The 23,273-nt window shown below is 40.8% G+C and overlaps 1 protein-coding gene across 1 annotated transcript; it reads right to left on the reverse strand.

The window, feature by feature from the left end:
• Positions 1–11,224: 11,224 nt before the first annotated feature.
• Positions 11,225–17,962, reverse strand: LOC147900702 (uncharacterized). The gene is made up of 4 exons (XM_087375470.1): positions 17,734–17,962; positions 17,045–17,306; positions 11,755–11,822; positions 11,225–11,666 (listed from the first exon to the last, which is right to left on the reverse strand). Exons 1-4 carry the CDS (start codon positions 17,866–17,868, stop codon positions 11,385–11,387), a joined length of 747 nt encoding a protein of 248 aa, XP_087231596.1. The 5' UTR covers positions 17,869–17,962; the 3' UTR covers positions 11,225–11,384.
• Between the last annotated feature and the right edge of the window lie 5,311 nt (positions 17,963–23,273).

Here is a 23,273-nt window from a genome sequence, read left to right on the forward strand (position 1 = left end):
CGATGTAACTTTCCAAGAGCACAAGCTTCACACACCTCTTGAGCACACTGCTATAATTTTGGCAATCCTTCAACCATTTATGATTATGCAAATATGCCAAAGCTCTGTGATGTGCATGACCAAACTTGGTATGCCATAAATCACCTTGAGTGGCAGAAGAGATAGCCATAGCATGATGATTATAGAGCTGAGCATCAAGCTTGTAAAGACCCATGCTGGCCTCATAAAAGCCTGGAGCCACAATCTCACACCCTTTCTTTGGATCCTTGATCCTGCATTGATCATCCTGATATTCCACAAGCATGTGGGCCATGGATGGAACTGAAATAAGATTTTTTCTCAAGTCAAGAACATACCAGACATCATGGATAGACTTTTTCTTTCTTGAATCTAGAAGGATGGGAACATCTCCCACTCCTGTGATGTCCTGAGTTGCATCATTAGCACAACTAACTTGTCTGCCATGAACAGGTTTGATTTCTACAAACCACTCTCTCCTGTGATTCATGTGCTTCTTTGGATCCTTGATCCTACATTGATCATCCTAAAATTCCACAAGCATGTGAGCCATGGATGTGGAGCTGAAATAAGATTTTTCCTCAAGCCAGGAACATACTAGACATCACGGATATACTTTTTCTTTCTTGAATCTAGAAGGATGGGAACATCTCCCATTCCTATGATGTCCTGAGTTGCATCATTAGCACAAGTAACCTATCTGCCATGAACAGGTTTGATTTCTGCAAACCATTCTTTCCTCCTGTGATTCATGTGTTTCAATGTACCACTATCTAGATACCAAGTATCTATGGCAGCAAATGAAGAATCTCCTAAAAAAGTAAGAGAAGCTTTATGTGCATCTAAATCCCCCCTAGCACCAAAGCTTTCCTGAAATGTAGTAAACACATAATCCTTTCCCTCTTATGCAAAGTTTGCATGAGATGGTGAAGCATTGGTATTTTTAGCTGGTGCCACATAATTACTACTTGTTCCTTGCCTCTTTTTCTCATTGGTAATCCTTTTCTGGCACTCTGAAATGTAATGACTAGGCTTCTTGCAATAATTGCATTTTCCTTTCTTTACCTTTGCACCTTTATCTACATTTCGTGCATTTCTGTTTGCATTCTCCTCCTTCTTGGGCTAATAAGCATGGTTGGTCTTTTTCTAAAATTTACCCTTTCCATGAGTGGCAAGTGCTTGCTCACTCAAATGGGCCGAATCGGAAGTCCGGATTTGAGCAACCAACTAACTCCTCGAAGCTGAGTGGAGTAGCCATGAGCATAATAGTCAAGTAATGGTGCTTGCTCATTCAAATGGGCTGAATTGGAAGTCCGCATTTGAGCAAGCCAACTAACTCCTCGAAAGAGCAGGGTAGCCATGAGCATAATAGTCAAGTAAGTAACAAATATGAGGGTGCCAAACTATTGAGGGTGATAGAGACCAATTTCTTGTCTTCTATATCCTCATCAATAGGTACGAGCTCATCCCGAATGTTAGTAATCTTTGCAATATGAGCTAAAATAGTTTGACCTTCCTGCATGGACAAGTTATTGAGCTTATTATTTAAAGAAATGCTTCTTGCTTCATTCTTCACATTCCACATACTTTTCACTCTATCCCAAGCTACATTTGAAGTCATGCAAGGCTTGATAGTGGACTTAATGTGTGTCTTCACAAACAATGCAATCAAAGACAACAAACGCTTGGGCATCCCTGCTACGATCATCAAACCTCTTTTGATCCTCCTCGGGAGCAGTAGTAGAAGCTTGAGTGGTGGTGCCAAAATTGAATGATGCACTCATGCTAGATCCAGCGGGTCTAGCCTTATCACCATTCACAATGTCCCATAAGCCCTTATATTCTTGAGTATAAATGGCCACAAAGCATAGTTGGGTCCATCCAACTTATCTGCTTCAGTTATGATACCAAATTTCTCTTTGAGAGACATGATTTCAAGCTCAAGAATAAAGGCAAGTGTACCTGCAAAGGAAAAGATAGCAAATGGACAACTAAAAGACCATTGACTGCTATGCAATCACTGCAATGGCATTCACTGACAGTGGCTACTCTGAAATAGCTATAGATTTGCCCCAAAAATTTTGCTCAAACCTCAATCCCTTCCGAGATAAATAGCAATCAAGCACTATATTTTTGCCCCAAAAAAGTTATTCTCAACCACAGCCAAACACTAGCTCAAATGCAATGTGTTTCTACCCCAAAAAATCAGCCTGAAATAATGGCTCACAATGCAATAGCAAACTCTTGCTCAATAGGCATGCAAAAGTGCATAAACTTACAGCCAACACTTGGCTTCAAATATGCACAACACCTAAGCAATGATTTGCACTCAATGTGTAGCCAATGCACTGAACCTGTGCACTGTAATCTGCAAGACACATGCACACTACTATCTGCAAGAACCAACTGGAAGAGGCTGTATAGGCCATCAAGCCAAATCTAGAGCTGGAGATGCAAGTGGCGATCTAGAGAGGCAACGGGCAAGCAGGCAAATTAAATGGAGAGGTGGAGAGGCGAGGTGGAGAGGTGAACTGTACAGAAATCGGTAAAAATCAACAAAACATAAATGATATTGCTGGTATCTTCTGATCTATTGCTCAAAATGAAATTCTGATAGCATGAACAACTCCAAAAGGGGGGTTGAAATCTAGTACAACTAGTCAAAACTCTTTCGGGTTTCTCGACACAACTACACAACTTCCAAAATTCAAAACTGCCCGAAAATTTTACCAGCACAATGCAAAACAAAGTCACCCAGCTGAGGAATGCTTCTTGGTTCAAAATCTCGCAACAAAACTAAATCTCAAGATCACACAAAGCTTATGGGAGCTCAAGATAGCCAAAATAGAAGTCGAGCAACAAGAACTAACTTCTTCTCCATGACAGAAGTGCAACAGGAGCATGCAAGAGAGCGGGGAAGCAAGTAATAGGGCTAGAAGGACTAGCTCTGATAGCACATGTAGGAACAAGAATGGATAAGAGTTGTGAACACAATAGCACAAGAAGTGAACACAAATGAACTCCAACTGAAATGTTCAAATGAAACAATACAAGTACTTGGTATATATACTACCCAAGTATTGGTCAACCATATAGTTGACTTATGGCCTACAACACCATATCATTGTAGATATCTCTACAAGATGGAGCTCTATGCAATAATTAGATATAATTATTTCTCTCTCATGATTTATTTATTTATTTTTCATACACTATTAGAAAGAGAAGCTCCTATAGCCAAATGATTATGTTTCATATACTATTAGAGAGGTAAGCGTCTAAACCCAAAAGATTATATTGATATAGAATATGTTATACGATAGTTTGTGACAGTTTGTGCAAGGGTCATAGGTAGAATATCTTATACCATGGATTGTGATTAAGTAGTAAATCATATAGCACTTGTGCATAGTTTATGAAATATACGAAGTTGTATAGTATTGGTCAACCATATAGTTGACTTATGGCCTACAACACCATATCATTGTAGATATCTCTACAAGATGGATCTCTATGCAACAATTAGATATAATTACTTCTCTCTCATGATTAATTTATTTATTTTTTATACAGTATTAGAAAGAGAAGTTCCTAGAGCCAAATGATTATGTTTCATACACTATCAGAGAGGTAAAGCGTCTAAACCCGAAAGATTATGTTGATATATGTTATACAATAGTTTGTGACAGTTTGTGCAAGGGTCATATGTAGAATATCTTATACCATGGATTGTGATTAAGTAGTAAATCATATAGCACTTGTGCATAGTTTATGAAATATGCGAAGTTGTATAAGGTAATTATACCATGATTTTCATGAGCAATTCATTTGGATGTTTTAAAGCCTTGGAAACATAGGAGTTTGTGACAAGCTTATAAGCATAGTAGTATACGAAGAGATCTATGGACTACTTACATATTGGGATGAGTATTTATCAAGATCATGAATATAGCCTCCTCTTGTGACTTATTATGCGAATCAATGAAAGCTTCATAATTATATTGTTATTAGGTGAACAATGCAAATAGACATGAGTGAGGGTGTTTAGTGTGGTAATAGGGATTCTAGTTTGAAATAGAAAGAATAAAGGATTGATGCTTTTATGTAGAGCATGTTGGGATGCGTTATAGCAAAAAATCTTACTAGAGGGTATAAGTAGGCACTTTATCAATTTGCTCATTGTTTTGCTGACTCTTGCTTTTAGGAAGACAAAATCAAAGTGAAACTTGAAGAAGTTGATACAAAAGTGATGATTGCATGGCAAAGTCTTATACAAGACTTACATATACAAATTCTATCCTATTTCGTTCTCTTTGTTTAACTTCTTTTGAATATGAACTTTCAAGTTGGTAATGCAAACAACTATTGGGAAAGGATGAATAAGTACTCATGCTAATGAGTGATGATGATAACTAAAAATCTTGTCATTAGATTTTGTTTTACTTCCTACACTAATGATCCCTATATTATGATTTAAAGAAATATGTACCATAGTCTAATTTATGGTCGGATACCAATCATAGCATATTTATGCTCTTGTATTGACAACCTAGTCATTATATATTCAAATCAATAACATAGGAATGACATAGACTTACATAGCCTAGAGATATTAATGTTTTTTCCTAGATAGAATAATCACAAATTTATAAAATCTGCTAAGGATGAGAAGACTATAAACTATACTATGATTGCTAATTTTAGGGCATTGACAAGTATTCAAGACCATAGTCCATTGAATCCTTCTTCTTCAAAAATTCTAAAATTTGTATTATGTTATATCTATGATCATATTCTGATCATATACCATGACTTCACCGAGGAAGGTAAGGAAATATTTCATGTAGCTATTTTAAAGGTGTGAAAATGTTCTAGTAGATGATGTTAGCATGGTTGTTTTAAATGATGAATCATATGACATACTTACAAATATGTGTTATTAGGTGGACAAAGAAAATAAAAATTATATGACTAATGACATTTTTGCTAAGCAAGAGGGAAAGCCATGATTATTCACTAGCAAGCTTTTAGCATTGATAATTTCTTTGTGATACTACATTAATTTTATGGTGGATAATGAAAATTAGTTGGTATGCTAGATAATGTCTTGTATGTGTTTTCTAACAGCTGAAGAAAATACATATTGGATCATTACTAGCTACCAAAGCATTAAGTTAAACAATGATTCAAAATTTTGAAGTGTGGTTGGACAATGCTTCAAAATTTTAAAGTGTGATTGGACAATGATGTACATATATGTTTTTCGCTGGCCATAGGATGATATATGTCATTTATTGCTATTCTAAGCATTGTAATTTTTACTTTTCTCAATGTCATACTAGTATGGGATGGTATAGATTTTGATAAGTTTTATAAATACATACCAAGTTAACATGAATAATGAATTGATGTTGTATAGTAATTCTTATTGGTACAAGACAATAAAAGCTAATAAGAATTTACATATTTTTTCATCAGTTCTAAATTTTATGCATTCATTATGCCTTGACTAATAAAAGCTTAATACCTCTTAAAGATCATGTTTGACCATATCAATGGTGATACTTGATGGATATCCAAGAGATTCTTCACATCTCTACTTGATGACTCATAAAGTCAAATACACAAATGAGTTAGTTGTAATCCAAGCAAGAGTGATGTTACAAAACTTATTTTCCTACATCACTTGCTAGGGATATTATTTTTATATTATAATCATGTTGACCATGGCGAAGTATTCCATAGGATTACACCAGAAGTGATGGGGGTCTAGGTGGATGCTTTGTATGGTTTTGGTTGGGATGCCTAACTAGACCTATGTTTTTCCAGGCTAGATGTTAGTATTGTGGGTGATTCCATGTTAATACTAATGTCATGTAATGCATGATGTTTGTATTACAAGCATAACTATGTTGGGATAAGTTGGTGTGATGTATCATCAATCGATTATTAATGACTAACACAATTGGCAGCTTGAGTACAGATGATGAGTTGCATAACGAGGAATGGAAATTGTAAGATAACATGGATTGAGCAAAGTATTGAATGGTTGATAGAGGCCATGGGAAAATATTGTAAAAATAATGAATATTAAGCCATAGGATAATTTATTTCATTAACTTTGATGAGGACATATTAAACCTTGAAGCTATGTTGAGTAATCCCTCTAATTATGAACAAGGGATGGCTTTTGATATACCATTATCGGCTCTTTGTTTCTCTGAATACACAATTATAAATACTCTAGATGGGAAGCAAGAGCTATGATCTAGAGGGATAAGTTAGACCCTGCACTATACTGCTTCATCTCTTTTCTTCTCCCTTTCCTAATTTTCCTTTGACTCTTTTGTACATGGTTTCTATTTTCTTGTTAATTCATAAATTTTGGCATGGTAAATAGTCCCTCCTCATGACAGGCATCATGTAGGATCTTTTAAAGCATGCAATGATTAAAGGGTGAAAAATGATGGGCATGTTTGCAATCCTACTTTGGTGTGCTCCCTATTCTAGGTGACAATCGAGTAACAGCTACCACCTGAGAGCACTAGCCACCACACATGCCTCTTATTGAGGTTTAGATTGGCTATGTCAAGTCAGGGCAGGCATCTGTGATGGGAGGGGAAGAGAAGCATCCAATGGCTATGATGGGCATGGATCATGACCCTTCGATGAAGAAGGAGATTGAATCATGGGAGAAGAGTTGCAACTTGTGTGCCATTGGATTCACTCTTTGATCCAATTGATCACTTTGATCAATTTTTACACATCATTAGATAATCCAAGGTTGCACATGTTCATCATCCAAAGAAGCATGTACTAGCATGGAAAATTATGTGTCCATCATTAAAAGAAGCATGCAAGTGTTACATACCATTAGTTAATCCAAAGTTGCAAGTCCACCTTTACTTCACATACATACTAGCTTTTATGTTACATCTATTAAAGGGTGGAGTGACATTATATGGCCACACACATGGGTGGCCATGATGATGTCATGTTGCAACTATTAAACGGGCATGGCTATGCCTATAATAATATGTTACACTAATACCATCACTCCTGCTATTAACACTTATATTAGTTGTGTTGCAACTAATATATGGGCAGTCTATAATAAAATTGCTTTGTTAATCCCCTCACTCCTATTATTGTCATGTTCCTCGGTGTATTATGTTGGTTATGTGTATTTTTTTGGTCAAGTGTATGTCATTAAGGCTTTATAGCTAGCATTATGTCATGTGCTTGGCCATATTTGTTGTTTGAAGTAGTGTGATGTTTACATGTGTGTTGTGTTTAATGCTTTCGCATGGATTTGGTTATTTTGCTGCTTAATATATGTGTTTGGTTTGTGAGACATGTTGTCTTTGGCCTTAGCACATGGATGGGAATTGCTTGGGTCTAGGATAGGAATCTATTTATCATCAATACTCCATCCTAGGCCAAGCAATCTAGGATCAATTTAGGATGGGAGTAGCCGCTTTTCTCCCTTTTTTGGATCATGGCAACTTTTTCTTGCATTCTGGAACATGGCCTCAAGACCCTGGGAATGAGAATCAGAGTCTCTTTTGTACAGCTTGGAAAGCACAAAATGATAAGTTGTATCCTTCTCCCCACCTCCTTAAGACATTAGTTTGCAAAACAAATTTTATGATTCATGTGGAAAAGGGGCCATTTGCTTGTAACACTTGGGTTCTTGTCCTAGTTTTTTTTGGGAATATGAAGGGTTTGCAAAAAAAGTCATTGGGAATCTATGATGGTCTCGGTCATATGGGAGGCCTTTCAAAAGGTCGGTTGCCACTTGTTGGTGAGTGTTCAAAAGGGATGAGGTAGCTTGATGAGCAATCTTTTGTTTTTAGGATAATTGCAAGCTCCTTTATTGCAAGCTCCTTTAAAGGTTTGTTTTAAGTTTGGGCTATCTTATACAAAGACTCTTGCTTCTCTCAAGACTTGTAAAATGCCGTAGAAAGCTTATCTAATCCATGATCATATATGTGAGAGACCAACTAATGGTCTAAGAAGTGAGAGACCGATTTGACGATCTAGAAAGCTTATCTAATCCACTAATGGTCAAGGAGTTATAAGAGACCATCTTGAAGAGGAGTTTTCCATTAATGTATATTGTGAAGTGTGTGGCTGACCGTAGGATTTGAGGATCAAGTGAACTGAGCTGACTTCTCTCACATACTTTGTATTTTTATGAATGCTTGAGCTTGGGGAATATTAATTGATAAGATAGGCTTGATGCACAAGCCAAACTCTTGTATATTTTAGCCCGAGTGATTTAGTCACCTTCAACTAAAGAGATTGAAAGCTACGTATCTGTCTTATCTAGTTCAATTGCCAAGGATTTTATTGATTTGCTTGTGATGTTTACTATGGTTGTCATGTGTACACTTTCGAGAGTTGGATTAATCAAAAGTTACAACTTTGTCATTTCAAGTGATTGTGAAGTGTCTTAGGTGTCACATTTTTAAATATGCCATGAATTTAATCTTGGATCATTTGCTTATACAAAGTGCTCGATCATGATTTAAAGGAAAAGTGGAGGATAGTTGGATGTTATAGTTTCATAACTCTGGCTTTGTGTATGCATATGGAAAGTGAGTGCCATAGGAGATCCATTATCAAAAAAGTCATAAGCATTGACGTTATGGGTTGTACATTCTGGACAAAGTTTTCAAGGGATGGGTGTATTAGTGAGTTGCAGACCACATAGCTCATCTTGGAATACTCCCCAACTCAGGCAAGATACCTAATTATTTGGAATGCAAAATTTGGGTAGGGTTCTCTTTGCAAGCTCAACTAATATGATAGTATGAGGAGTTACATCTCCTCCCTTGTGTGATAGCATCATGACTTGCAATTGCTTATTTCTGACCTACTCATCATCCTCCATTAAGATCTAACCCCAAGAAAACTTTGGGATATGGATGGGGAGTTAAACAAGAGGAATTTCGTGTTGACATGTCACATAGCACCTCTTGCCATGTGTCATATATTTGGCCCCAGTGATGTTTCGGGAACCCCTTTCCTTGCACCTCCAATCACATGACATGTAAACAGCATAGGCTTCTCATGAGGCTTTGTCCATTACAATTACTAGTGGTCAATGGTAAAGCATCGAGTTTGTGTAGTCCCACAAGCCTTTGTGAGTAGCTTTGCTTACTTTTTCAATGCCTTTACCTTACTAGCCTCTTAAGGGGCTTCCACAAGCTCCCTATGGCTCCAGGCCCTCTGTCTTGGAGGTGCTACTAGCCTCCAAGTTCTTTGAAGTTTCTTCGTCATCACAAAGTCTCCTTCCACGATTATTTTTAGACTGCCACCTTCTTTATATCAAATCTATCGCCACAAGCTTAATTAACATCCTCGTCATTCTCTCCTATGCAATCCCTTCCTCTCAAACTATCTCCCTCACCCATTGAGAAGTCAACATCATACCTACCCAACTTTCAACTCTGCGTGCCTCGTGGTTGGATTCCCTTGCTCTTCTCGTCACCTAGCCTTGACAATAGTGCATAAACCTAGCCCTTGACGTTGGATGGCCAAACTATAGACATTTCTAGCTATGTTTGAGATGGTTTCAAGCAAGTGTACATTAAGATGAAACGCAACTTTAAATTTGCATTAAGACATCACATGCAATTTGCCTAACGTAACCTTAGGAGTTACTAACATAACTAGTAACATGGCATGATCTAAACTAAGGGTCTTAGTGCATGTGAGAAAATAGGATGGAAATGGAAAAAGGTGGTCTCATCCACACTCAAATGTATTTCTATTCTATACCCATCAACCATGTGCTGGCGTTCACCATATGCTAGCATTCAAAAGAACTAGGGATGGATTAGGTGGGAGAGGCCACATTCCTCCATGCTTTGAAGACAATACCTCGTCTTCCAATCATCACCTTACCTCTCAAGTTGGCATAATTCTTTCCACATTACAAGGCCATTCTTCCAATTCAAGTGCTTTAGAAGCAAACCCAAGAGACTCCTTCTTAATGTACTTTAAAAGCATGGCCATGGTCAACTCTAATTCTCGATATGACCTTGAATACCTCTAGACATTACATGACCTTGTAATACCTCTAGCTTCCTCCACAATGAAAAATCTGCAAATACAAGTGAATTATGGAATTGTACATTTCACATTCATCTTATGTTTTCTCTTAGCAGCCTTCCAGACATCTTAACCTCTCAAATTGGCATTTAATCCTTGCAAGGTATAATTGTTTCCACAATACAAGGCCATTCTTCCAAATTGAGTGCTTTAGGAGAAGAACCAAGAGATTCCTTCTTAATGTACTTTAAAAGCATGCCCATTGTCAACTTTGATTCTCGAAATACCACTAGACATTACATAACCTTATAATACCTCTGGCTTTCTCCACAATGAAAATTACACAAATACAATGGAATTATTAAATTGTACATTTCACATTCATCCTATGTTTTCTCTTGGCAGCCTTCCCGACATCCTCAAAAAATTTGCAGTATCCATATCTCACCCATAGACAAATGGCACGGTGCAAATTGGATTTACATCCAAAGTGCTAGATCAAACATGCTCCTCCTAAGATACATTAGCAATAAAAGACATTAAGATTCTCTACAAAGCTAATACCATCGTCTAGTTAAGTGGCAATTCGTCACACATTCAAGGCCTAGGATTGCAATGAAGCAAGGCCTAATGACTTAACATCCCTGCTTACAGCATGCCAAGATAAATTTTCATGTTGAGTACAATGGAGCTTGATGTTTGAGAAGCTGTGCCTGATTCGTCCACGAATGACTGGCTATGATCTCCTTAAAGCTGGAAGCTCTACCTTCACGAGAGAGAGAGAGAGAGAGAGAGAGAGAGAGAGAGAGAGAGAGAGTTTCCCTACCATTCAGGTAAAATGAGGGTGCCAGCTTACTGTATTCCTTCTCCCAAGAACTGGCTGAGAGGCAATTATAAATTAACTACAAAACGTCATTTTCTAAGATAGTACACTATCCTGTATTTTAATCCTTGGAACATGTTTCATTTGCTAATTGTACCATTGGAAGCCGAAAAGATACCACTGCAAATTGCCACTTATATTAGCAGGATGCCAAGCATGCATAGTTGAAGCTCACAGATGCAACTTCCATCTACCCTTTAAAGTTTACGCCACAAGCAATGCACTGCATCTAGTTTCTTGTATAGATTTACATAAAAACGAAAAGAACAAAGAAATCCAGTGTATCATCTATTGCATTCCTTTCCGATAAAATGTTCTAGGCATCTAATGCAGAGATCTTGCTCGCTCCTCTGCTGGAATAATGTACACATTCAACCTCCACACTATCACGATTTTGGGTTCTCGACATGTCTGAGTTCTTACATCATGATGAATATGAAACACGTTCAGCATCTTCAATAGCAGGGTTTTCTGCATCTGCCCTTTCACTTGTACACTGATTCCGAATGTTTAGACGGTACCTTGAGAAGAAATTTGCAGACGTTTTAAGAGACGATAGTCGGAATGGGATCCCCCCATTTCCACTTGAAGCAGAGTTCTCTAGCAGCCCAGGGTCAGGACTTACAGCAGAAGTAGAAGCACCACCAAACAGAACACGGTATGCAACCTTACTTGCAGAGACGACCTCGGTCTTCGCTTGCCTGAGCTGCAAAATCAAGTAAATTCGTTCAGTTAGGGAAATGAAGTGTCCCATTGTGAATACAAGCATTTAAGCAGCATCAGCCTGTCCATACCCGTTTTAAAGTTGTTTCTGCTACTTCAACTGCAGTCTCCCCGACATTGGCAAAACGGTTCACCCAAGCTGTCCATTTTTTTTAAAAAGAGCAGCAAACATTGCAAATATGAATAAATACAGTGGCATTGATACATCAGAAATTCAATCGCCCTTGCACTAAGACTCAGCAGTAGGCAAATAGCCCCATAAGATAACTTGCATTCATGGATTCTTAAAATGACTATGCATCAGAGAAGCTCACTAACTGACTGCATTTATCCTCGACCTTAGTCAGGTCTATATATGAAAGGCTAGGCTGGTTGGCAGAACCCAAACTGGTCAGGCAGTTTTGGGAGGGGTTCAGCCTATTAAAGGCCCCAAGTCCACAGCATGCAGACCAACAGCCTCTTTGGAAAGCACCTGTGAGGTAGTGATCTAGTGTTAGAAAACAGAGACGGAGGTTGCTTGCTGTAGCCCAACACTCCCGCAGTGGAAGAATGTCAAGAAACGTAGCCCAGGAATCACACAACGCTAAAAGCAAACCTTTGTACCTCGGACATTGGCTGCAGACAGGAGCAGCAGGGAGGCGGGGAGGTCTAGGATCAGCACATATACCGTGCCTCTTCCATTGGCTGCATTGCAGAGCAGGAAGGAGGTCTGATGGAGTGGCATCTAAGCTGCCCACTGAAGCTCCCTTGGAGCACACAAACCGACAGAGGATTGAATGTGCCAGGAGGAGGCAGAAGACAGCTCTGAAGTTGCCAAGGGCCCACATCTAGGCAGTACCCTATCAGCTAGATGGTGGCACAATGAGCACACCTTTTGTACCAGGTTTTGTTCTCCATTTGAGCAATCTATTATACATCTGTTGCTGTTCTACTCTGCTCTGCATTGTTCAAGATTTGTGTCTGTATCTATCTCTATCTACATCTGTACCCTGATACTGGCCTCCCTGCTGCTCCTGTCTGCAGCCGATTGTAAGGCTCGCTGAATGAATTACAAGGCCGCCAACAGAGCCCTGCTGATCTGGCCAACCAGATCTACAGACTGGGCCAACCCAATCTGTAACAGCCGACCAGTCTGCCACGAGGCAGACTCTGACTGGCCCCACTGACTGCTCGACCGATACAACTGCACTTCAGTCTACTGCCATGTGGTAGGCACATATTGGGCTGCCTTCTCCTGCTGGTCGACCAGCCGGCGCAGACTGCCACGCATCTGCCCCTTTCTCTACTGGCCCGCTGCTGCAGGCTCTGCTACCTGTTCAAGGCTCTGACCATAGCCTCTTCTAGCCCTTCACCTGGGCCTCGTTCCCGTCTCTGCCAGGCCCTAAACCAGACCCAGCAACAAGCCTGTTTGCCAGCCTGTACAGCGCCTTACAGTCAGCTTTACGAACTGTCCACGCTGCCCATGTGGCAACCTGTTCGCTGCCCACGTGGCAGACCGTCTGATGAACCCCTCCCCGTTCAGCACATCTGGTAGCCCTATGCCCTGCAACCTTACATGCTGCTGGTACACCTCCCCCATGTCCCCCTCATTTGGGGGCTCACAGGTGTGGAGCCCAATAATTGCAACATCTAGGGCACACAGGGCACTCCAGTGTAAACAATGCATGAGGAAGGATATCACCGGCTTGAGCAATTCTAGTGTAAAGAAGCAGAGACTTCAGAAAAGGTGACTGAGCATTTGGTAAAGTGGAAAAGGTTATGTACTTGCAATAACTCATGGGTTCCTGAGTCTTTCCTTGAACAAAGGTCCAACATATGGACTTGATTGACTCAATTCCTCGAGGGTGATCCAATTTACACAGTTTAATCTAGCTTCAGTTATGAGGATTGTTATTTATAAAGCAAGTAGTAGTTAATAATCTCTTAAAGGGCTTATTAACCTTCATACTATAAACATGGGTCCCTGATGGGGCAAGTTCTAAATAGGGATTCTAGGCTTCATTTAAAGGTCTTGGCTTCCTTTTTCATGAATGACATTCTTGGGAGTTCCCTCATCCTAGAGTAAATGTTCCTTTGCCAACTTGGAGTTTGCTGTCTATTCGAAGATAGCAAACCATTGATGCCGTTATGTACATGAGACAAACCATTGATGCAGTCGTGTACATGAGATGATGGGAATGAATCCTTCTTTGCCTCTACATTGGACATTTTGTTGTTACTATTTTTTACTGCAATCCTCTGTTTTCCTATTTGCAATATCATGCTGGCTCTGACACCATCTTGAAGTATGTGCCAGCATTACAAAGGCCCTGATGGCCCTTCATACACGAGGGCTGCTGTCCTCTTTCCCTCAGGCCGTTTAGCCTTTAGGCTGGCCAACCTGTGTACTGGACTGACTCCACAGTCAGGGCCTAACCAGCCCTCTGCCAACCACCTCCTTGGCCCATCCTGGCCAACCTGCCCTCGCCGATCTGGCCTTTATGTAGCCCAACCCGCCGGCGGCTTTCAGCCCCTGATTGGTCCTTTTTGGCCCGTTTTCTGGGCCTATATAAGTCCCCATGTCGCCATGGATTTTCCCCCTTTGATGGGGCACACAGCCCACGTCGGTTATTGCTCATGTGCCAGCCAAATCAATGCGCTGCACGCATGCAGCCAATGCATGCTGCCTTTATGTAGCTCGAGCGTCTTGCTGCCTATGTGGCAGCCTCTCAACTCTGCCAGCGTGGCAGTCCTCATGATCGCATGTATGTTGCAGATCTCTCCCCAATCATCAATGTCCTTATGTGGCAGCCTTGGGAGGCTCATCCTCTGACTCATGATTGTTTTTCATGCTGTGCATCACAAATCACCTCTCCTGTACTGTCTCCTGTGTCTCATATCTCATCATTTGAAGCGCAGCCCTTGAAGCTATCAACTTCTATAGTCTTCTTCTTGATAAATATAAAACCGTGATGTTATGAATCAGATAATATACATGTGTTAACATTGTAATTTGCACTTGGAAACTCTTATTAAAAGCGTTTCTAATATGTTTCTTCTAGAGTACCTGACAGTCATACGATGCCAGACTAAATCATCAAGCATATGAGAAGGCATGTCTTGCAATAATATGTACTCTCAAGATTTGGAAGCATTACTCAATATCACAACCTATAGTATTCTCCAAAGCAGCCCTAAGATCTTGCAGCCTTACCATTTGCAAATTTTCTCGAGACAAAGATGGACTATAATTGGGGCTTTAAAGATCCAAGGATGCCATGTCGGAGAGCTAAAAAGCGAACACTTCACCCCGAATAAGCATCGAAAGACGGAATTTCTATAACGGGTTCCTTTTTGAAGTAGAAGTTTGGGGCACTGAAAGCTCATGAGGAAATATGGTTCACACCCAGGCAACAATATGAGGAAGATGGTCAACAGAAGAAGGGCTTCCTGACACTATTTTTACCCAGGTCCAGCCAGGATCTTTGCACTTCCACGCAACAAGGCCAGGAACAAAGAGGCATGGGCTGCTCATAGCTTTTTAAGATAAAGTGACGCTCGCCCTACATCAGTGTCACAAGTTTGTAACTTCTCCCAAGAAATAAAGAGAAATCTAAGATTGGCTTCGGTCAAAGAAAGTTGACCTCGGTTACCTAGAACAAAATTATTTTCATTTGCTTTGCATTGGTTAAATAACATTGTAAGGGACTACGATTAGTCCAAAAACTAGAATGCATGCATTTGGCTAACCTCTAATGGGTTAAAATGTTGAATATTGTTTGTGCAGGACTTTGGAGATGCTAAATCCCTCCACTTTTTAAGGGGAAAAACACAAGACAAGTGGTGCCAATTAATGAAGGGTCCACTCAAGCTAAAAGCATTAAAGGCGCCCCACTCTATGGAGAAAAGGCTTGCTTTTGGGGAAAGCCCAAAATTTTGGGGAGAGCTTGACTTTTTAGAGAAAAGCGCCTATTCTAGGCAAGAAAAGCAGGCCCAGCGTTTAGAAAGCACGTGCTTTCTAGTTGGCTGGCCTAGTCTATAAAATAAGGGCCTCTAGGCCCCCAGTTGTATAGAGAATTGTACCCAGCCTCTGCTCCCATGTGAGCCGCCTTATTCAAAGAGTTTTCTATTGCAATCAAGACCTGAGAGGGAGGGAAGGCGACCGCGGGGGGGGGGGGACAACATCGTGCTATGTTCTTGTTTTCTCCCTCCCTCTCCCATCTTCTCTCTCTACAGCGATTCACCCACCACCTTCATCGTTGAGTTTATAAGGCACTGTCTGGAGTTTTCAGCTTCCAGACAAGGACTACCCCTATCTGTGATTTGCTCCACAGTGCTGCGATTCATCCTTCTTGCTGCGATTGAAGTTTCCGGCCGGTTCCAGGCGTATTTACATTTTACAAAGTGCGAATTGACTCTAGCAGCTGCGTTTCATTCCGGGTGACGAGTTTGTGGTGTGGTGTGGTGTGATGTGATGTGGATTAGGTTTCAACTAGTCACTCTCGATTGTGAAGAGGGAGTGTATAGGGGCACAGTGCTCCTCCCTATCCTAAGTACAATGGGGGTTATTTGCTGAACGTTACTGAGGGAATTGATAGAATAAGCCAAGGGATAACCTTTAAAGTCTGCTGCCCCCTCCAAACTGACCCGACTCAACCAGCCAACTGAGGTCAGTTGCAAGCCAATCGTCTACTTGGAACCGTCTGCTGTGAACCTGCTGACCTGGACTGTGCTGACATGAAATTATCGATTGTCCGTGTGGCAGACTTGATGAATTGGCTGCTATTGCTCTGCTGCAGCTTGTTCTCCAGTCTTGATCCTCGTGGCAGTCTGCATGACTGCCGTACTGCTGGTGACCCTGTTTTTGCTGGCTGCTAGCCCTGTTTGGCAGCCAACTGAGCTTTTCAGCCAGTCAGATGGCCACAGGCTAGTTGCGTGCCAGTGGCATTTTGCTGAAGCTGAAAAACGCTGGACAAAATTGCATGCCCCCTTCTAAGGGGCAAGGAGGTGAGGATAATCACGGGAAAAAAGCTCTCTATCCGTGGTGCCTCGTGGGAGCCCCAATGCTTGTGTAAGTTTGGGACAAAATTTATAGTGATAGTGTGTGAATTTGTCAAAAACCAAAGGAAAGAATATGGCAATTTGTGGTATACATTTGCATCCCTATCGTGCCAATACCACGATATGTAAGCCATTTTTCACAATACTCACCGATCGAGGCATAAATCCAGTTCCATTCCGATTCTTTGCCGTGGAGCAATAGCAATAGATAAGCAATTTCAAACACGGCGGATACTAACTTGCGTCACTTAAAAGCATACCGGATTTGGTTTCTAAAGATTATACGCTCGAACATAATTACTGGCAAACCATGCCACATACCAGGAAGCTTTTGAACCTCGAGCCTTTCACAAAAGTCATCACAAAAATGATTGCAATTTTTGGAGAGAAGCTCATAAGCATGGCCAGGCCATTCTCCGCTAAGTTCGTTCAGGATCTCTTTCACTTTAGAAGGCAGAAGCGACGTACAACCCAGCGATACGCTTTCTCTGAAAATATACATAGGGTTCTGTGTTCTGGGACAGCTGAAGACGCCGCTTCCTATCTCACAGTAGCCAAACGACCACTCCTCCTTGCCGTAGACCTGTATTAAAATTCAAATTGCTGCAGATCAGCTAAAAGGAAAGAAGAAGTGGTGCCTACAGAGATTCGTTTTGTCCGAAATAAACCTGAGATACTCCGCCACTCGTAGCATAGGGAGCAGAAAATGCCTTACGAGATTGTACAGAGCAGAAAATGCCTACATTGACAAACTAGACCCAACCACGCTTTTTACTCATGTGCGGCGTGTTTCCGGCCAGTCGGCAAACTTTCTCGCCCGATGCAAGCGCTACCCGGGTGCGGCCACAACTATCAAGCAGCAGTGTTATGTGATCGTAGTGTGGTAAATGACACAGGGCGTCTTCAATTCCGTCAGCGGCTGAGGCTTCGAAGCGCTCAACTGAGAAGCTCACAATCTACCCTGCCACGAGGGGAGAAGGGACGAAGACAAAGGCGAGAGAGGCACTCACCTCAATAGCGCTGTGGAAGATACCACCAAGGCCAATGCCGTCCTTGAAGACCCTGTTGAGTTGGAGGATGGCGCTATTGGTCTTGACAGAGGGGGTGTTGGCAACATCGTAGACATGGAGGAAGACCTCCGTCATGGCAGAAGAAATGCGAGGTGGAAGGTGAGCAGACGCACCTTTGCAACAACAACCAGATGATCAAGAAGAAGAAGAAGTAATGAACTTTGCGTGCAAGAAACGATCAGTCACTCCTGCTGGTTTTTTTTTGGGTCAGGTGGGGCATAGGCCTAGAGAGTGCATAATTGAACGCCCGGAGCCGCTCAGGCCCTCACCGTCTAAGCTGCCCATACACCGGCTAGCGATGATGGTGGGCCTCTTCGCAAGAGGTGGCCTCTCAAGGCCTACAATGTCCCCATGGAAAGCTTCCGAAATAATCCATGTGAACCTCTAGGAGAGTAGCAGGCCTCTATAACGTAATTCCTGCAAGGAGCATTCAATTGTAGCGAACTGGGTGAAAAACCCAATTTTCTGTTAGTAGCCCTCCTTCATGATGCCTTGCATCGTCTGATAGAGGGGTGGTGGGTACCCTCCCCCACCCCCCAAACCCTCCTCAGTGGAGCATAATGCAGATTGGGAGGATGCAATTCTTGAGGCTACGGGGAGTCTCCCCTAAACCCCAGACCAACAGTCTAGCATGGGTATGGGGACGGCCTCTTACACACCAAGTGCCCAAACATGGGCTACAAGGGCGCACGTACACGTGACCATCACTTAGTGTCTGGTCATTCAGAGAGCGCCCATAGTCTTGGCCAACTAAGCACACGTGTTATTCATGTTGACAAAGAGTGCACCTGCCAATAGGAAGACATCTGTGTGTGGGGCATCCGTGCATACTTGTCGATTCACCTCCTCATGTTTAATCTTACCCTAAGCATATTTACTATATTGGTGGTGCTCTTAACTATACTTGTCATGTTAATCGCTTTAAATTTTTTAATATTTTACACATCATAGGTTGGCTAGGTGTCCACACCATCTTCCACTTCATAGATTAGATCGGTGTCCACAAATAAATCTCCCTCAACAATAAGCATGAGACAAGACTTAGAAATACTTTCATTATTTTTTATATAGTCCACATCATAGGTTGTTTAGTTGTCCACACCATCTTCCACTTTATTGGTTGGATACATGTCCAACTCATTCTCCACGGGCCTTGAATTTTCTAATAAGTTTGATAAATTCAAAAGGCCTGCCTGGAAGCTGAGAGAGAAGAAGAAGAAGAAGAGAGAGAGAGAGAGAGAGAGAGAGAGAGAGAGAGAAGGGGGAGAAAAAGATGGGGACAAAAATAGCAATCATAAAACATCCACGTCATTTTCATTTCTGAAGGGAAGTAGCCTTTACTAAAGCCTGCCCTCCTCAGGGCAAGCCAAAAATGGAATACAATTTGTTAGCACTGCCCTCCAGGCAGTGCTCTCCTTACACTTTTCTTAAAAAGTGTCCCTCTAGTCATTTTAAGGGTAGGCTTCAAAGGAGCGAGGAAACAAGTTCCAAATGTGATTGACATTACAAGGCATGCAGGCGAGTGGGAGTACAAGGCATGTTCATCATGCTCCATTTGGTAGGCCACGTTTACTCCTCTCTCTCTCTCTCTCTCTCTCTCTCTCTCTTCCCTCCCCCTTTCCCAAATCAACTCGTCCCTCTATGGGCAGTGCTTCCAAGTACTTGTACTCGCTTGTTTCTTATACAATCTCTCTCATTGATTGCCCCCCACCTCTCCCTTTGTTAATGTTTTTAAACATGGATCTTTACAACCCACTATCTATGGTCTCACTAATTGACCCCATTGTGAATGAGCCACAATATAGTGTCCATTGCTCTTGTTTTGTCTTTTGTTAGCACCACTTCCCTAGTGGCTACTTTCTTAGTGGTGGACCTGAAATTCGAAAAGTGTGATTTTTTAAGTGCTTTTTGAAAAACATTTCTTGGCCAAAAGTTAATTCATTGGCTTTTTCATCAACAATTATTGTATTTCCAATGACTTTTTACGTTGGTCTCCCTCCCTCCCTCCCTCCCTCCCTCCTTCCCTCCCTCTCTCTCTCTCTCTCTCTCTCTCTCTCTCTCTCTCTCTCTCTCTCTCTCATTACAATTACATTTTGCCCTAATCTCTCTTATTGCCCATATACTTTGTACTCATAATAAACCACAAGGATTCATGCCCTCGTTCTCTTGTTCTTTTTTCGTATTCTTCCTCTACTTTTCTTCAATTCAATTTAGTTGTCATTTTTGTTATAAGTGTGCTTTATCAGCACCATCTCACTAGAGACCAATACCTTTATTATATCATTTTATATCTTCACACACACATCTTTTAGCATAGGTATAAGACCAACCTTTGGTCCACCATGCAAACTCGAAATGGTGATGACTTTAAATTCTTCAATTTCAACTATTTTTGTTCCTATTTTGGGGATGACTTTCACTCAATTAGCACTCCTGTGATTGTTTGATTCTGGAGCCTCATGTCAATAATTCAAACATCTTCATCCTCAAGAGCGATTTTGATTATTTTGACCTTTGCTCTAAGAGTTTCTACTATTGCTTTGGCTTGGATTGGTTGATCTTGAAAGAACTTCTTGCATTGTGGTGCAATTTCAAGCAATTGATCAATAGAAAGTTGTTGAAATTTCCTCAGGCATTATCCACATTATCTTGTTGTAGTTTGACTTTTGCTTCTTTTATTCTTTAATGTCCTTCAATACTCTTCTCCATCTACCACAATCTTTTTCTGGTTGTTGGCTAGTTTTGCCTTGGCCCTTTTTCCCTTATTCCTTGTTCTAAATTTGACGAGCACTTCTTTCTACTTCAAATTTGTCACTTTGTCACAATGCTACACTTTGTTCTTTCTCTTCCAAAGAATTTCCCCAACTCCCTAGACTTCTTTATTGAGCAAGTTGCCAAGAATCGTGCCATGAAGCATGCTAATGAACTGTTTGTTCTCATTTTCTTGATTGCAGGTTTAAAGTTTGAGGACTAACTTCACATTTGGGATGGCACCTTCTCGTAATGGTCCTGTGATGGTATTAAATTTAGTACAGCAAATGTTCAAAGCAAGGTAACCTCACAACCAAATGTAGGTTAGCACTATATTGCAAGGTATGCAATCATGATGGCACCAGTGAGTGTTGCGGTAACAAAGCAAATACAAGAAGACAAATAAAGTTATAAGGATGAATCATAAAGTTACAAGGAGGAAGTAGTTTGTCGTTGATGTCTCATATATCATGTGCGTTTGAAATGCTTACTTCTTGCTATAGCATTCACTTTCTCTCTGTTTTGATCTTTGTCTACATTGTTAGTTCCAACTCTACATTTTAGTCTATGTAGCTTTGTTGAGCCACACATTACCTATTGTAGAGCATCATTGCTTGTGGTTGTTGTAAACGCATTCTAGCCAATCCCAACTCTACATTTTAGTCTATGTAGCTTTGTTGAGCCACACATTACCTATTGTAGAGCATCATTGCTTGTGGTTGTTGTAAACGCATTCTAGCCAATCGTGTATGTTGGCGAAATGTTTTCTGTAGAAGGCTTGGTGGAGAGTCTCACAGCTGGCATTTGAGAATTCAAAATAGAAAAGTGGGGGAGACAAAGAGAAGTATAACGAGATTTGGGGGGGGAAACAAACGGAGAATGAGAGTTGTATTGAAACATTAAATCCATGCTATCAGCTTCTACATGTACAACAAAAGCCGACCTGTGGAATAAAAGGCCTGATAGATGCACCCCATCTTTTGCAGATGCCACATACTTTCTAAACTAAGTTTTGTAGCAGCCAGCTTGTGCACATAGACATAAGAATGTCTTAAATACAAGGAATAGAGTAGATTTTAAAGCACCCAAAAAGCAATGTCTTGGACATGCTTTTTTAGTCAACCTTACTTTGCATATACCCTATGAGACAAAGAGAGAGAGAGAGAGAGAAAGAGAGAGAGAGAGGTTTGGAGCAGTGGATTGATAAAATTCTGAATATCTAGAGGTCGTATCAAGTGGGTAAGGTTAACTTCTTACTTTGTAAGCTCATGCACAATTGGTTTTCAATCAAAGGGCGTCTGACCAAGTGGTTTGAGGTGAATCCTTTGTGCCCCTTGTGTGGTGTCTCAGTTGAATCCTTGCAACAACTTCAGGGGGGGGGGCAAGAGAGAGAGAGAGAGAGAGAGAGAGAGAGAGTATCATCAAAGATTGACATCGTCAACCTTTGGATAAGAAAGATTATCATAAATCAATTGCATAAGGAGTTTCCTATTCCTAAGCACCTACATCTTGATCTAGCTAGTTTGGTCATGAGGTCATTGAAAATCAAAGATCTAAGATGCAATGATAGCACGTTTATAAAGGTCACTAAATGTGCATCATAGTGATCAAAGTTATGCTAGGGATGATCTATAAGATGACCCCTAGAGTTTAAATAGTAGGAATGTCTCAAGTCAAAAAGAAGGGTGCTTCTCACATTGGAGGTGATGGCAAGTTTTGCTTCATAGCCTACTTCTTAAATGTCTTCACTATAGATGTTTTCTCAATGTATGCATCTGATCTTCTTTTCTTTATGCTTAGTGAGGAATCGTCTCATAAATCTTCTTGATTCTTTATACCAACAAAGGAAGAGTATGATTATGCTTTTCACAACAATGTTGATAATCTTTTTGACAAGTTGGAATGGAGGGAGTAGAGCTTGACTGGATAGCTATGCATGATCCACTCTTGCTTCCTAACCAAGATACTTTCATCTTTAAAAAATTTGGTTTACTTAAGAAGGTTCTCCTTTTACCGTGCATGCACCCCTATTAGCTAGGGCATGCACAAAGGGTTGCACGAGAGAGAGAGAGAGAGAGAGAGAGAGAGAGAAGGGGGGGGGGGGGCAAGGGATTAATCTCATGTTATGAGAGGACTTCTTGTAGGACATTACCATGTATATTGTAGTCTCCTTCTTCGTGATAGTGCATATTTCTACATTGGCTAGTCTCACTTTTTTTACATGATTTTGGTTTTGAAATTTATCTCAACTAACTTTTGTTGATCAACTATAGTAATGCTTTGTGGTTGACATAAAATATGAAAGGGTTGCTGAGTAAGCGTTGTCAAATGTTTTGGACAATGTAGATCACACGAACGTCTTTTATCTCAGTGGTACACTATTAAACACACTAAGGGCTTCTCTCTCCATGTTACTATCGCTTTTGTTAAGGCATGTGAGCATTCTATTAGCATAATAGATGCATTAATCAAGTGATTGGTAGCTCCATTACTAGGGCCCACTAATGGGGCCTTGCCTTTCATGTACCTTATTATGGTTGTAGCTTCTTGTTACTCTTGCCAGTGATGCTTAGTGTCACACCATCATTGCCTTGGGTCTTCATCCTTTAATCAATCCTAGGACCAAATTATGACATCAGCCTACATTTTTTCTTGAACTTCTCAGTTAGCCTACATTTGTAGGGCTTGGATTTCATCAAATGAATCTCTAACCCACATTAGAATCCACT

Source organism: Dipteris shenzhenensis, chromosome 6, assembly GCF_047967505.1.
Source record: "Dipteris shenzhenensis isolate YYH24624 ecotype China chromosome 6, Dip_SZ_1.0, whole genome shotgun sequence".
Classification (NCBI taxonomy): Eukaryota; Viridiplantae; Streptophyta; class Polypodiopsida; order Gleicheniales; family Dipteridaceae; genus Dipteris; species Dipteris shenzhenensis.

Excerpts from the sequence above, each read along its gene's own strand:
- LOC147900702 (XM_087375470.1), bottom strand. The coding sequence starts at position 17,868 with ATGACGGAGGTCTTCCTCCATGTCTACGATGTTGCCAACACCCCCTCT. Across the intron at positions 17,307-17,733 it reads TCTTCCACAGCGCTATTGAG|GTCTACGGCAAGGAGGAGTG; the intron begins GTGAGTGCCTCT and ends ATTTTAATACAG. Across the intron at positions 11,667-11,754 it reads CAGAAACAACTTTAAAACGG|CTCAGGCAAGCGAAGACCGA; the intron begins GTATGGACAGGC and ends TTGATTTTGCAG.